The sequence below is a fragment of the Semicossyphus pulcher genome, unplaced genomic scaffold, assembly GCF_022749685.1.
Source record: "Semicossyphus pulcher isolate SPU_LCO1_2020_fin unplaced genomic scaffold, fSemPul1.0.p SCAF_2, whole genome shotgun sequence".
In the NCBI taxonomy this organism is placed as follows: domain Eukaryota; kingdom Metazoa; phylum Chordata; class Actinopteri; order Labriformes; family Labridae; genus Semicossyphus; species Semicossyphus pulcher.
The window spans coordinates 25386232-25402456 of NW_027211693.1; the positions used below are offsets into that span (position 1 = coordinate 25386232).

The 16225-nt window shown below is 40.7% G+C and overlaps 1 protein-coding gene across 1 annotated transcript; it reads right to left on the bottom strand.

The window, feature by feature from the left end:
• Positions 1-1359: 1359 nt before the first annotated feature.
• clint1a (clathrin interactor 1a) lies at positions 1360-15759 on the bottom strand. Its single transcript, XM_069670383.1, has 12 exons — positions 15600-15759; positions 11408-11512; positions 9865-9961; positions 9230-9338; positions 8643-8807; positions 8336-8525; positions 7074-7293; positions 6895-6982; positions 6189-6254; positions 5393-5697; positions 3102-3303; positions 1360-2972 (listed from the first exon to the last, which is right to left on the bottom strand). Exons 1-12 carry the CDS (start codon positions 15638-15640, stop codon positions 2638-2640), a joined length of 1923 nt encoding a protein of 640 aa, XP_069526484.1. The 5' UTR covers positions 15641-15759; the 3' UTR covers positions 1360-2637.
• Between the last annotated feature and the right edge of the window lie 466 nt (positions 15760-16225).

Genomic DNA, 16225 nt, shown 5'->3' on the forward strand with positions numbered 1-16225 from the left:
GCCCATTTAACAGTATCTCTCTCCAGAGAGCTAAAATGGGGTCAATTGTTTAATGCAAGCTGTGTCTCAGTCGTGTTTGTCACACCAGTGTGTTCAAACAAACCTTGATACGATATGAGAAGGGCAAAGCACTAATGGTGAAAAGAAGGGCCACAATTAGACGACACAATCTGCAGTAATCAGGCCATGTAGGACACTCGCTCACTCTCACTGGGAAAACATTTAAATTTCATCATTTGACTGAAGCAGGAAGGACAAAGAGAGCAGTTATTTTAATACTGAATCAGATACGGCCTTCATCTAGTTGTTTCAGTTGAACTGCTTCCTGTAGCTCCTTTATCTTCCTTCAATATCTTAATGTGGTCTAGTTTCTGCGCAAGGTGCAGTAGCAACAAATGATTGTAGTGTTCATACTATCAGCTCATTTACATCTATTAAGAGTTAAAGTTCCCTACATGTCTGCCTTTGTAAATGTGCGTACTTAGTGACGGCCTTTCCTTCATCACCTCATAATGAAGTTAACAAACTCGCATCAACTCTGTAATTTCAAAGTCGAGCGCAGCGGCTTCACTTCTGCTGCTTGAAGCTCTTTTGAATGAGGCTAATGACACAGCACACCAAATAACACACACCATTAACAAATTTCAATCAACTGTTTAATGTTGTAGATAAAGAATCTCGATGTGTAAATCAAATCAAAATGGGAATAATGCAAAATTAAATTCTCAAAAGATTTTCTTTTTTTTTTTTTACATTTGCATATGCTAGTGTTTCAGTAACAATCCCATTTAAGAGTAAATCAAAACAATTTGAAGTAGAAAAAAATGCATAAAACAACCTCTACTGATATATTTTAGAAAAACAGCAAACAGATTTTGGTCATTTTAATGCTTCGGACTGAGACACAAGGCTACTATGTGTTAGTGTGCTCAGCCTCTCGAGCCCTTGGGAGAGCAGGAAAGCACAACTTCAACCCTCTTGGCGCTGCACAATCCACTGCCCTCTCCTCTGGTCAGTGAATTATTTATCTGATCGTTGACAAACTCAAAATGTCAGGCAGCCAAGAGTCACTTATCAATCACTCATTACAAGGGTCAGGAGGCAACCAACGGCAGGCACTTGAACCACTGAAGAGCAATGCTTTGTACGTCTAACAGGTCAGGTAGCTGGCGTGCAGCTGAATGGGATTGTTCATTACGCGCTGCACCACGACACATCCTCATCCAACCATTATAACATACTGGGTGTGTACAGACTGCCTCTAACTGGTAACATTGCTTCCTCTCACACCATCATTATGATGAGCTGCAGAACACACAGGCTGATGAGAAATGATGAGGATGGTTCTGACAGAAACACTGATTCACAAACTGCTGTTTTTAATGTGTATTGTTAATAAAGATGGAGGTGAGAAGGCAGCATTTACCAAGACACACTGGTGAACATTTCACAGACAGGATGCAATCTTATAACAGTCTGCATCAACACTGGAGGTGTTGAATAAAGTTGAGCTTAATATATTTTCATCTTCTCTCACCTGAATTTAGTAGAAACAATAAAAATGTGAGAAAAAAAACTGAGCGAGTGAAATAATTAAACAATTGCATTTGTTATCTGAACAGAGTACGCTTGGCTTGAGGCAGAGGTACAAACGTGTTTGTACGACGTACAGAAGCTCCGTCCTCAACACTGCACAGTCACATTGTCTCCTTCAAAGAGGTTAACTGAAGAGAAAAAAAAAAGGTCTTTCAGGCACTGTTATAAAGAACCCACACCCCCCGTATGAGGCCTTCTCTACCTACTGATTATCTCATTTGGATGCAAACTGATTATAATCTTCATAAGTAAAATATATAATATATATAGCAATAAGAAAGGCCACAAATGATGGTCGGTTAAAGGAGAAACTCCTCATATGAATCGATAGCCTTCACTCCAGACACTCATTCATGAACTGCAGCTCTGACAGGCCACATCTGGAGTGTGTGGACACGTATGTACAAAGAGAAGGTGTCACTGTGCTCTGTTAAAGGTCTTAATTCATATCAGATTTGGCCTGAATGATGCAACTCCTCTCACTGTCATTTCCTCTCACACAGGAACTTCATAACTTATCCGTAGGGCTTCAGATTTCTATTTACAGGTCAAAGGAAGAACGAGGACAAAAAAAAGAGGTAACTTGACATTCTTAAACGTACATTAGAAAGTTAAAATGGCTGATCACGTTATTCAAAGTCATCATTCAGGTAAGTTACTGAGAATACATCTCAGAAATAATTCCGCAGCTACTGATATATTTTTTGCTATTCTGGTGATTTGACTTGATTGAGGTTATAAAGCAAATCCGCCTGACATTCACTCTTCCCTCCTCTCACCGACTCCGACGAGGCACAAAGTCACCAGTGTGTGTCTGACCGTAAGCCCAGAGCAGACAGATCATTGGTTCAAACACAACACAAACACACATTCATTACACATCATTATTTTTTAAGAATTAAGGAGATTGCAGGGTGTTGGTATGTGATAGTTGATATTATTCAAGTACTCTTTGTTTGCAGCTCATAACAATCCTTCACCGTGGACGGGGAGAGAGAGGTCGACACCGCTCCTCCGGATTATCTTCGCTCTCCAGCTCCATCACTTTCCAAAGTTGGCGAAGTCAGCAAAGGCATCGTGTTTGGGCTGTTGGACCATCGCAGGGTTCATCCCCATTCCCATTCCCATACCAGCAGGCATCCCCATGGTCATACCTCCCTGTGGCATCCCCATGTTCATACCTCCCTGTGGCATCCCCATGTTCATGCCCATCCCCATCATAGCCTGGTTGGGGGCCATCCCCATGCCCATGCCCATTCCCATTCCCATGCCAGCACCGGAGTGCATCATAGGATTCACAGGCGGTCTGACTGGTGTAGGTCCAAGGTTCATACTGGAAAATCCCTGGGAGAGCATGCTGGCAGGTGCCTGGTTGCCTGGAAATGACAGAAGAATCTCATTTAATAAAAATGCCAAATTTTAAATCACATTTGATCAGCGGGTCGCTTTGAAGGAGAGCCTGGCTGCAGTGTTACCCCTCATGCCAGATCTCTCATTCCTCTCACCTTGTTGGAGGGTGTTGAGGGTAGGCTGGTTCGCCTTGGGAGGCTGCATGCCTGGGCCCAGGAAGTCCAGGCTTATGTTGACTGAGGGGTCTGACCAGGTGGAGGGGAGGGACGCTTTGGCTCCGGCACCTTGAGAGGCAATTCCCGGCTGGAGGGGCATGACAGACTGCGGTTGTAGAGGACCCCCCATGGTTTGAAGGGACTGGAAATACAGACACAATGTTTGAACACGAGCTGATCCAAGAAAAAGTCACAGAATTAAACAGTGAAAAGATACATAAAAGCTCCAGCTCTGAAATACATGATGAAAAGATACAGTTTCTGCTCATTACTGAAGTCATTAAACCTTTAGCCTGACCCACTTAACCTTGATAGAGTCAGAGGAGTCGTCTACTGTCTCTCTCTGAACTCAAACATACCATGTGAAGTAAGTCAAGTAAAAGGGAGTGGTGGGTGTCTTCTCAGCAAAACAAAGACCGAGTTTTATTTAAGTAGGTCAGCAACCTTTCAACACAGAAATACAGTCGACATCCACCGGCTTTTCTGTGCTTTTTTATGTTTTTGTAACTCAGAACTGGTTCTTCTCATTCTGTGTGTCAGTAACAGCAGGAGTGGGTGGTTAGTGGGCGGTCTCTGGGGGAGACGAGCATCTGTTGAGGCTGCATGTTAACCCTGCACCACCGTGCTTGTCCTCCATCTTTCAATCACAAGAGGTATGTCTTTATCACAGAGGCGTACTGACTGACGTGGTCAACAAGAAGTGGCTTTTTTTTTAAAATTATTTTATACTTGAAAACTATTTTACTCCATTTCTTTCATTATTTGTCTTTAATTCCTGCTTCATACTCAGGCATCAAATGGTTGAAAGGTTCTTTGTGCTTAGATATACAGGCCAAAATATATCAAGCACTTAACAACTGACTTAAAGGAGCAAATCGCCCCTGAAAAAAGCCGCTGTCAGTCAAAGCTGGTGTTCTCTGTAATCGATAGAAGCAATAATATTTGAAATTGGTGCCATAGCTGTGGAGAAAGTTGTACAAACAGCTCGTGGTTTCGCCCATTCTACATTCCTACAACACCCAGCGTGCACTGCCGCCCTCCCTCTGAAAGGAACGGCCCAGCGAGAGACACTGGAGTGAACTACTGCCGTTTTCCAGTCAAGGACATTGATCGGTGCAGGCGATGGCGCAGAGCGGTACAGAATCCGAAATATGACGAGAATATACCGGTGGATCGTCAAAAAATCTTCATGTCTGCAGTCTACATTTCAAACCTGACGATTTTGAACGAGACATGACATCGGAGGCTGGCGTCCTAGATTGAGGAAGTGCAGTTTAGCGAGCTCCCTGGCCTCCGCCAGACTACGTAAAATGCGTCATCTGGCCCATTTGAGAAGCGGTTAGCGTCCCCAAAGGCACAGAGCGAAATTGCATTTCTTTTTCTAATGGCATTAGCTCCCCATAATAACATGACAGGACTGAGGTTAAAAATCGGCGACCTGGCCCTTTAATCTTAAACCGTGCTAGTTGTAGAGTTAGCGTTGGTAATATCTGACAGTGTTGATGGAGTCATTTGTATTTCCTGGTCCAAAACTGATGTTAATATAATCAAAGCAAGGTGCAGTTTATACATGTATGCATTTAAAGCCTGTAACCATGATGCTTTTCTATTCAATAACTAATCCATTCTGGTAGTTTACAGTGTTGGAGTCTTCCTATCCTGCTAACGAGTGACTGAGTCATTATTTCCTGGTTAAAAATGAAAAACACAAAACAGATTTGAAACAAAGCTCGTGCCTTGAAAGCAGAGAGTTCGAACACATTTTTCCCCAAACTCTGAAACAAAGGATAAGCCTGGCAGTGTGTCTTTTTCCAAATGTGCTGCGGTTGCTTTAAATTAATAGCAGGCTTCACAAAAACATCTCAAACGTCTTTGCTGTGAACTTAACACCTTGTGGGACCCAAGTGACGCAGTTCAGCTTCAATATCCATTTATGTAAGTGCAGTTTCTTAGCAGCTGGAAAACTAAGGGGGTATTTCTTTATCTCATGAATTGTTTTTAAATTAAAAGTATTTGCTGCATTGTTCAAACGCCATCTACATCTGGTCAAAGCAAAAAAACTATTTTCTTTAACTCTGAAATCAGAAAGCGTACCATTATTTCCCTGGGGTTCTTTTTCTTCCACCTGTAACATTTAACCCCCCCTGCATGCGACTTGTAATGATATGTATATAAATCAATTATTTATTAAAAAGGATGCATGTGTGTTGCTTGAGTGTAATCATGCATACCTGTGACATAGACTGGGGCAGGACTGTGGAGCTCATGCTCTGTGCGCTGCTCATGCTAAAGTTGAGGCTCTGGGAGGAGGTAATGGTCTGAGTCTGCCCCATCAAGTCAAACAGGTCTGCCGAGGCAGGACCGGAGCCTGGAGCCGAGGCTGGGGCGGGAGCAGGGGTCGAGGCGGGACCTGTTGTCATGCCTCCAAAAAGGTCGGGTACGTTGTTGTCAACAGTCTGAGCAGTTGCTGGCATCTGACCTCCGGGGAAGGCGTTCCACTCTCCAAAGTCTCCATTGCTGCTCGCGGCTGGTGCTGCTGCATGAAACAGAACATAGGAAATATATATGAATGTTTATTTTTCCATTCAAACTGTGATGTTTGTATTGCGAGCTGTGTAAATAACTGCAAGATGTTGCAAACAAAAGTGGTGCCAGAAATTTTAAAGCAGTCAAAAACAATTAGAAATAAACATGCGAGTGTTGAGTGAGGCCGGTCTAGCTCTATCCAGGGCATTCTCAGTGACCACTGGTGCCACATTTTAAATTTTTATTGAACTGGCTCTGCTTGTCGTCTCTTTCCCTCCTCTCAATCTCTCCCAGCTTCCTCCGCCCCCACCAACTTCTCCCTCTGTCCCTGTCTCCTTGTCATCTATAACAGGAGTTGATGTGTGTCTGTTCTTGTTATGCAGAGCAGGTAGCAGGCTCCATATGGCCAGGGCTTCCTCTGAATATTCTAGCAGTATGGCTGCAACAGCAGAGCACAAACATGCACACACTAACAAAAAAAAAAAAAGGCTTGAAACCAACCAGTTCCTGAGGAGAGGCCGACGGAGGCAGCAGGCGAGGAGAAGTCAGCAAACCCACCGATCAGGTCTGCATTGAGAAAGACACATTAACACATCAATTTTAAACAAGTGAGCTCCAGGTGTCATTCCTCCATAGTTAGCATTCCTTCAGTGTCAGAAGTGTAGGAGGGAGGGGAGGGGTGGTGGCAGAGGATATGTGGAGAAGACCAAACATCTGTTCAGCTCTCCCGCCCTCTCCACTCACCAGGGACTGCTCCAAAAACATCTGGTGCACTTAGTTCCTATACATCAACTCCCTCCCCCTGCTGTCCCCAAAAATCTGAAGCTAGCTTTAGCAGCTGGGCTTCGACACTGCAGAGTCGAGTCCTGCAGTCACTGTGGAGTTTCCTGATTTATGCCATGTTGTGACACTGAACAAAAAGCTTAGCAAAAAGTATGTGCAGCTTGTTTACTAAGAATAAACAACATGTATGTCAATGTTGGGGCAATGTTGAAGGCATAGTTTTCCTTTTGGGAAGAGACAAGTTTATTCTCTAAACAATGCTTAACATCTTTGACTCATTGCTATACTGAAGCCACACTAACTAATACCAAACGTATCTCTTCAGCCAACTCCTCGTAAGACAGTTAATATTAGCTATTCACAAAAGGTATTACATGTATTGCACAAACGGTCATTGTATTACTTGAGGTTAGTGATATGGTACCTGAGGCAGCGGGCTTGCTCGGTGTTGTGTCCACCATTAGTAGGTCAGCCAGGCCTGTACTGGTAGGCTGAGGGGCTGCTGCCTGGGGCTAAAACAAAAACATTTACATAAAGATCATTTAACACATAACCAAAACGTGGTATGTTGTATGCACCCGTGTGCTCTCTGCAATGCTCTACCTGTTTGGTGGTGGAGTTTGGGCTCTTGTCTCCTGTGTAGTTGGCCGCTGCCCCCAAGTCTACTTTTTTGGATGGGACCCCTCCTCTCTTCCGTGTCGCTGTGGTCTCTGTTGCTTGGACTATGTGTACACTCTTGGTGGTTACAGTCTCCTCTTCATCTTTAAAGTCTTTTGCTGACTGGCCATTGTGAGACGAGCGACCCCGGTCCTCCTCGTTGTCACTGTGGAGACAAAGTTTATATAAGAAAACCAGTTATGTAAGGACCCGCAGAGGATTTTCTATTCTATTAACTATTTTATCTGGGAACAAAAAGTTCTGGATAAAGCCTTGTTGCTATTTCCTTTATGCACCCAAGAAAATACGTACTTCCTGCCCCCTCTTTTTATGGCCCATTTTGGACCAGCTGATGATCAGGTCTATTGAAATATAATTATATAATTAAAAGTTATTGAAAATATAGGACCAATCTTGCCATTTTTACAAGCAGCGCCAAAGTACTAAAGCTTTAACAGCATCATGACACCTAACGTCAACGAATATTCAAAATTCGAATATATAACTGAATTGTAGTAAAAAACATATCTGATTATTAAAATTGATATTCGATGTGAAAAAAATCAGCACTACCGCAGCTGTCTGACGAGCTCTCGCGTGTTCTCGTGTGTCCTCGCACGCATGCTCTTGGTTACGGAGCGTCTGTGAATTCATCACCACGTCACTGTATTCGTTAATAATTAACTCTACTCTAGTTACAACGAACAAATACAACAACCGTGTGGCGTGTGGTAATGATGGCGGAGAATTCAAATCCCAGCCCGGTTGGTTAGCGGGAGATTCTCACTCTCAGCATCACAGACAGGAATACGTAAAAGACATGTTTATTTTTTAAATAAATATACCTGTCACAGCATAGCTCACTTAGAGCACATATATTTAAATAAACATCCTCGCACGTACGTTTGTCTCTCGTTGTATTGACATGTCCTCTTGTGGACATTTTGTGCAAAAATAGATATTCGAAAAGTTCAAACGTTTTAGAGGGAATAATCGAACATCATTTCTGGCCCATTTTGACAGCACTACTAACGACGCTCTAGTTGTTTTGTGCTCTATTAAAAAAGAAAAATACCAGTTATACCAGGTTTCATTTTGTTATTTTGACTTCAGGTGGTGGAGCTGTTTTCCTTTTTATACATATTTAAAACATAGTTTGTGCCTTTAGGTTTAGTTTAATAAACTAAGATTACATGTCAGTCTCCTACCTGAATCGATCGGGTGAGTCGTCTCTTTCCTTCTTCCTAAACCTGCTTATGGTATCATCAATGGTGCTGCCGATTTTGTCACTGATCTCGCCCAACTTCTCACTGAAGGGAAATTGCCCTTTATTCTTCTCCCAGTCGTCGTCCCACTTTTCCCGCCGGGTGTCGCTGGAGGAGTCGTACCTGTCCCCCGCTGGAGGGAAGGAATTAGAGAGGGTGGAACAGTAGATACAGAGAGGATATGAATAAATTAAAACCAAATCTTTTTGTTAATTATCAGCTTATATTACCAGCCTAACTGAGGACTTACAGTAACTGCGGTATCCCATACTGTCGGAGGATACCCCGACGTATTTGTCTTTGTTCTTCTTTGCCTTTTTCCTTTCTTCCCTCAGCCTCTCATCATCCTGGACAAAGTCCACCAGCTCCTTAACCTTTTGACGCACATTCACACCTTGATCCTTCCCGTTCTCATCTAGACACAGAAATGTGGAATAGCACAAAAACACACACATAAACACAAATCAATGAACTAGCACCTTTAGGTTTTAAACTCACAACGTGTTGAAACAACACACGCAAACAGGCAATCAAAAATAAACGGTACACGGACGTTGAATGTTCTCGTTAGTAAACTGCTCCTTAAATAAACAAATGGTTGAGAAAAATGAAAGCAGCTTTGGGCAGTGTGTGTGTGTTTTGCGTGTGTTTGTGGTTTAAAGGTTTGTGGACTTAGCAGTACTTAGGCCTTCACCCATTCATCACAGCTCACACTGAAGCTATTGTTAATAAACACTAAATGCTACAAGGCTGAGGCGTAGGCACTACTCCTCCAACATTCAATAACAAACGGATGGTAAAAAAAAAAAAAGGGAGAACACCAGAGTGATACCTTACCTACAAAGTGGTAGCTCTCTAACGATCTCAGGTCATACAGATGTTCTCTGGCACTGGTAACAACCCTCTCTGATCCGTTCTTGATCAGATGGGAAAGCAGCAGCAGGGACTGAGAAACAGACACACAACAGCAGTGTGAGGAAAAAAAGGGCTTCTGTTTGATTATTCAATCTTGTTTTAATCACTCTGTCCTGTTTTACTCTCCAATAGCCTTCAATTTGATCAGTTGTGGGTATGACTTCATTTATCAGAACTTCATGTTAACAATGTGAGGCATTTACATTTTTCTATTCAAGGCCAAATGTTTTTGTTTTTTCACGCATTATAAAAATGTAATCTCTAAAAAAACATCTCTTCATCTAATGGTCTTTTTTTTTAATCAACATATGTTGTTGATAGCTGATTCCTGCCTGTGAGCCATAAGCAGAATGGCTGAAGTTAACAGATGGCTCATTTTAAAAAGGTTCCAGCTTGAATGGGCTTAAAACAGAAAAGAAGCCACGTTGGTTTTAGTTTTGTCCAAAATATCATGTTAAATCAAAACTGTAATTTGAGGTTATTAGCCTCGTGTTGAATGAGTCCTTGTCTCATGATTAAGCCCGTGTGCTTGTGGGATGTTGCAACAGGCAACAGACCTTGTAGACTCTCCTCCAGTTCTTCTTGTTATCTCTCAGCATGCGGGCCCACAGCATGTTCATCACCTCTGGGAACTGCTCGTACATGAATGTGGCTCTGATTAAAGAAAAATTCAGAGAAAAAAAAGAAAGAGGGAGATAATGTTTGTTTTTTTGGTAATGTGTGACAAGCAACAGTTGGATGTTTAGTCCTTTTACAGCCGTTTAATAAAAATCTACTTGTACAAAGGAGCCTCGAGAAATACATTCAGGAATGATTTCAGGAACTACAGGTTCCTTCAGTACATTTTTCGTGTATATACTGCAAATTAGATTCATAAAACATGTAAAGGTAACCATTAACATATCACCTTGCACGCAACAAGACAACTAGATAATAAATTAAGGTGAGGCTCAGCTGTCTTAGTAATTTACTTCAGTGCAACTCCAATGTCTGAATTTTAGTAGTGAGTAGTGCTGATTTTCATTGCCATCACAATATGAGCGTGCACAATAAACACATCACAAAAGACAGGCTAAAATGCAATGAGTGAGAAAAACTCCTTATGTACACACACACAGACACACCATGCATTTAACTGTATGTACAAACAAAGAAAAAAGCTGGCTCAACTCAAAAACTCTACAAAGGTCATGTGTGCCGACTCGAAGGTAATACTGTAAGCACAAAAAACGTCAGCACTCGCAATAAAGTATATAACTATTAATGAAAAAATAATAAACAGCAGCTGAATTAAATGAACGTGTTTGAGCGCAAGGCTTTCATCAGTGTTTCGCAAACAAATGTGGGTGTGACACCTTTTTAAACAATTGGCGTGTTTGTTTCATTCGTCTTTGTTTGGAATTATTTAGATTAATAAGATGTATTTTTACAGTAAACATGACTATAAATTTAGTATTTGTGTATTAATCGCAAGTCCTATTGTCATCGCAATATTGAAGACGGTTATCAAACAATGCAGATTTCTTCTAATCGAGATCAAGAAATCAAGAAAACTGAAAAAAGGCAGGACTATTTCCAAAGTAGAACGGATCTTCTAGTTATCTGGTACTTTTCTGAATCAGTACATAACCACAATGACACAAATACAAAGTAAAGTTTCAGTCTCAGATTACTTTCTTTCACTCAGTCACTTTAGTCTTTAGCAATCATTACAAACCTTTAAATGTCAACAACACCACAATGTAAAACTCCCGTCTCTGCCCTTATACTGACACTATAAACAGTGATTGCAGCAGTTTGATTGAATGCTGTTCTTATGCTGTAGCAATTCTGAGGCCTGTGTACTGCCCACAGTAAAGTAGTTTCTGCCTGGCAGATAAATACTACCTTGGAAACAGGGGGCTTTTGAGGAAAGGGCAAAAAACTCCCAAACTTAAAAATAGCATCTTGTGGTCAAAATGGAGAAGAGTTTCAGAAGCACTGAGCTCTGAAACTGCAGCTGAAAATGCTTTAGTGTAATCTTTTTATGGTTTGTTATTATTTACAAATAACTTGGGAGCCTTGAGCAGAATATGTTGTACAACAGTGTGCTGTTCATACCTCGAGATTTCAGTCATTTGCTGCCCTGATGGTCCCCAGGGGTCGTCATTGGTGGCCTCTCTGACTTTAGACTCCACCTCTGAGTAGTTCATCACCACGTTGGTTCTGTACATTAAATAAAAAAAACATAATTACATTTATCATTTTAATATGCAGTATTCTACATTGCATTTTAGTTGCAAATATGTGGCTCTGAGACAAACAACATGCATAAAAATAGATGAAAGGTTGTCTCATTACAGCCACACCTAAACCCTTGTCTACCCAGAGGCTAAAAGGATCATAAACAACAATAGGGAGTGTTTGTACGTGTGCTTTGAATCTAACCATCAGTGAAAAGCAAAAACAAGGAACTGCACATGCAAATGCAAATCTGGGACAATATATACATATACATGAGACCTAAAACAGCACTGAGGCAAACAAGGCTGTGATCACTGGGTCAACTCTAGCTTGTTGACACTGTAAGAAACTAAGTAGAAAACCAAAAGGGAAGTCAAACAGTCTCTGTAATAACCTCAGGTAAATAGAGAGCTTGTTTTCAAAATCATTGGGCCTTGATAACTCACTAAAAGGTTTACAAATACACCAGTAGAATAAGCAATGATTACACAACAAACTAAGACAAACCAAGCATGGGCCTGTATCTATTCAAAAAGATAACAGAGTTAGTGCGGCTTTTGTTAGTAGTTCTATAATATGTCCTCATATGCACTGTCAAAACCAGCACTTATTGTAGATAAGTGATAACAAATGTCAAGTCTCTACAGGAGGTATGTCATAAATTAAGAAGAAACACATTGGATTTTCCAAGCAGAGAATAAACTCAATCATAAAGCATGTGTGACTATCTCTAGTGTATTATGGTCAAATATTTTATTTTGTTTGGCTTAACTGATTAAGAGAATTTGCTATTTCTGCAACTATTATTCTGCAATAACTGGATAAACTGGTTATCTTCCCAACTCCGGAAATGCTTCCTGTATGTGGAGCTGTGTATCAGCTTTCAATTGACCTGAAGGTATGTGTAGGACAACACAAGTATAATCCATAACCAAACAGGTATTCTCCAGAAAATTCAGTGAAGCCTGTCACAGATTGAGCCAAAACATTTGAAGCCTGCACCTCCTCATGCCTCTATCACTACTGCCACATCAGCAATAAAATGCACAGGGCCTGAAAGAGCAGCATTGATTTAATGGTGTAGATACACCCTCTCTGTGGTTCTGGAGAAGGGCTGTTTTACTACAGCAGGCTGAAGGGTAGGGTTACCATACTGACAACATACTCTCTTGTAAAATGTCTTCTATGCCAACAAAATTATTTGAAAATGCCCATGCCAGGCACATTTCACAGCCGGTTAAAATCAACCTCTAAGTTGGACTGTGGGTTACAGTAACTTTATGTGCTGGGAGCACAGAGACAGACATGAAACCTAGTTTTGAATAAAACTAAAAGTTAATGCTCCTCGTATAAAACATTATCAGTGTTTATAAAGAAGTAGCTTTTGTGTTTTTGTTAAGGTTGCATATAGTTTTAAGACGTTTTTCTGTACTTCGTGCATGTTACTAAATGCATGCATCCAGAGTATATCTACCCATGTTATTGGTACTGCAAAAGTCTTCATATTTGCATGAATGGCAGACAAAACGCAAGAGGATGTGATGTAGTAATGCAACATCTTATCTCTTCAGTGGAAGCTCCTGTTCTAGATATCAGCCAGATAAAACGGAAGTTGTGATATTCACACAGTGACACACCATCACGCAGATTTCCGTTTTAATGCTGTAGGGCTGTGTCTGTCAAAAAACTTTGCAGTTACTTATTAAGTCAGTTGTATTTTACTCTTCATTTAATATTTGACGGTTTCCTCATTGGAAGACTTACTACAAACATGATAAACATTTCCTTGCATGTTGTAATCATAAAACAGGAAGTGTTGCGTTACGCCAGTTAATCCAATGACTCACAGCTTGGTGGCACAGTACTGAAATAACTCATTTGTGTTCATATAAAAAGCGACCATTTCCCGGTGTCACAAAAACACCAAATCTTTCATTATCCTTGATTTTAGACAAATCATGAGGAAAATAAACATGAAAACCTTCCCTTCTCTTTGAAACACTAATCTTCCGGTCTTACGCTCTCGTCTTGGTCTAGCCACATCCTCTCTGTCTCTCTCTCATGAAAGTAGTCCATGATCCAGGAGGTCACACTCAAGTGCATTCAGCAGGAATGTTTTCTTGGATGGACTTAAAAACAGGCTTTTGTCTCGGTCTAAAAAATTAGCCAATGAACCTTTGAAATCAGGACAATTGCGCAATAACCTACTATAGCCCTACTATACAAGAAAGCATGCTCATGTTTAGTCAGTAGAGTGCAAAGCAGAACAAGAGACTACAGTCCCCAAGGTGTTGTCAAAGTTCAGCATGACTGGTAGATGATTTCAGGTTCTGACAATGCCTTCATACTATGCAAATAATCATTGGGTCAGCACAGTGAACACACTGCATGCTTCTTGTCACTGTCTTTGCCTGACAATGATCTGACTATCTCCAATTTAAGCAAAAAAACCTTGTGGACAGGTAAACAGTAAGGCTGGGTTGCACCAACAAGGATTCATTTTTAAACCTGATTAAATCATGGTTTAACTTTAAATTATGTTGCACCAAACTTTAAAAATAGCTTAAAACTAAGAGAGATTACATTTAAACCCGTCTTTAAACCTCAGTATTTACACTAAACCTAGATTAAATTTAATTATGTTGAACCAAACCTTTAAACTCCAATTTAAAATGTGATCCAGTATCAACTTTAAACTTACACTTGAGGAGGTTTAACTTTTAAAATGGCAGCTTTTTTGAGATGGATTGAGGAAAGGGTTAGGGTTAGGGAAGTTCCTCGAAAGGAAATTGAGGGACAGCCTCAACCCAATTGAGTTTTACGTTGCTGCTGAATTTCAATTAAGATCCGGTTCACAAAGGAAACTTATCAAGCTGAACCGAAATATTGGACCGGCTGTCAAACATGGCTTTTTTATTTATTTATCTACTAATTTTAATTTGGGTATGCAAACATCTCCATATTGATTAAACTCGTTTAATTTAGGTTAATTTATGTCAACAAACTTGGATTCACTAAACGGAGCCCTGCTTAATTATAAATCTGGATTAACTCATTTTAAACCTAGTTTTGCTAAACTCTGATTAGAACTAATCTAAGATTAAATTAAAAATTTGGTTTAAATTATCAAAATTCTTGCAGTTAAGTTGACAGGTGGAAATCCCCCAACAAAAACACAGGATCACTAGTCATTGACTAATAATTGCCCTGTTCTGGCACTGTTATCTCGTTGTTCTTTGGTATTATATATCATGATTAAACATCCCATTAGTACTTTTTATAGTGTTTAACGTACTTGTTGGATAACACTGCTTGCTACACTGTAGATTGGATTAACGTTTCTATAACTGCTGTAGCTGTCGTTTATCTTTCTGCTCCTGAGGTACTTAATGCTGTCTGACTAGTTCAACTTGAAAACAATTTAAAGAGTAAGACAAACGTAGTAATTTGACAGTGAAGTAATCCAGGTATGTGGTGTAATTTGGAATTTGAAACACTGACGTTATTTACAGTAATGTAGCGCATAACTAAACTACAGATACACTCAGCTACAAGTGTCAAAACAATCACACAGGTGAGTTAAGCCTTTCTCCCTACATGGACAGGGGTAACAGAACAACAGTCGGACGTTATAAGCGTTAACGTTTAGAACGTACAGCCGTTGATAAGTCAGCCCAAGAGCTGTCAAACTAGCTTAGCCAGCTAGCCTACACAGCTAGCTCCCTAGCCAGTCCGATACATAATTAGCTAGCTTGTGTTAGCTAAGTGAGTTAGCTTGGATTGCCGCAGAAAACGTATAAACACCACGCCTTATGACATCAAAACAGAGCATTGTTGTCTCACGTTAACCGAAAGATCAGGCAAGACAACAGTGAGAAAGAAGGGGCACTCATACTAAAGACAAATAGTATTTGTCAAAGTAAGCTAACTAACTTGCTAGTAGCATACAGGCTAGCTAACTTGTTAGAGTGGCGTGACGTCAAAGTTTTGGGTACGTGTCTCTTTCAAACAGGTAAACTACAGGCACAAATAACACGGGACAACGGCACTATAGCTGTCGGATACTTACGCTTTGTCGACCAGCTCCCTAACCTTCCACATGTTCAGCATCTTGGCTCCGTGAAGAGGGGCTTTCTGCCACGGCAAACCCTTTACTCCAGGCAAACAGCGAAACCAAACCTTGAACTCTGGAAAGTAAACTCTTCTTCACCTCTATTTCAAGACAGGAGGCGCAAACGCACCAGCAGGCAGACAGGAAAGGTTACTACGGGAAATGCTGCTGTAACGTCATCAAAGAGCGGAAAGCAGCATTGGAGTTGTAGTTTACAAATGGTGTTCAGACACCTCCATTGATACTGTAACACATTAGCCTTTTTAGATTGTTTAAAAGACAGCTGTCAACATGGTTAACCATCATAACTTATTTCGAGCAGATTAAAACAATAGAGAGAACCAGCTGCCTGAGGAACAGTGATATTAAAGAGTTTGTAATTACTTAAAACCCCCTATAATGATATCAAGGGCCCCCTGGGGTTCATCCAGATTAGACACAATGTCATTTTTAATGATTAAATCAGCTTAAGATCATAGGAGTCCAGTACAACATATCCTTTAATAAAATCTGTTTAGTAGGATCTGGATATGAAAAGTAGTCCAACAGCTAGCATTTAGAGTCAGAATTAGTTTTATTGGCCT

Coding starts and splice junctions, on each gene's coding strand:
- clint1a (XM_069670383.1), bottom strand. CDS start 15,640: ATGCTGAACATGTGGAAGGTTAGGGAGCTGGTCGACAAAGC. Junction 3,304..5,392: donor TGCCCCAGTCTATGTCACAG/GTATGCATGATT, acceptor CTGTATTTCCAG/TCCCTTCAAACCATGGGGGG. Junction 2,973..3,101: donor CCTCAACACCCTCCAACAAG/GTGAGAGGAATG, acceptor TGTCATTTCCAG/GCAACCAGGCACCTGCCAGC.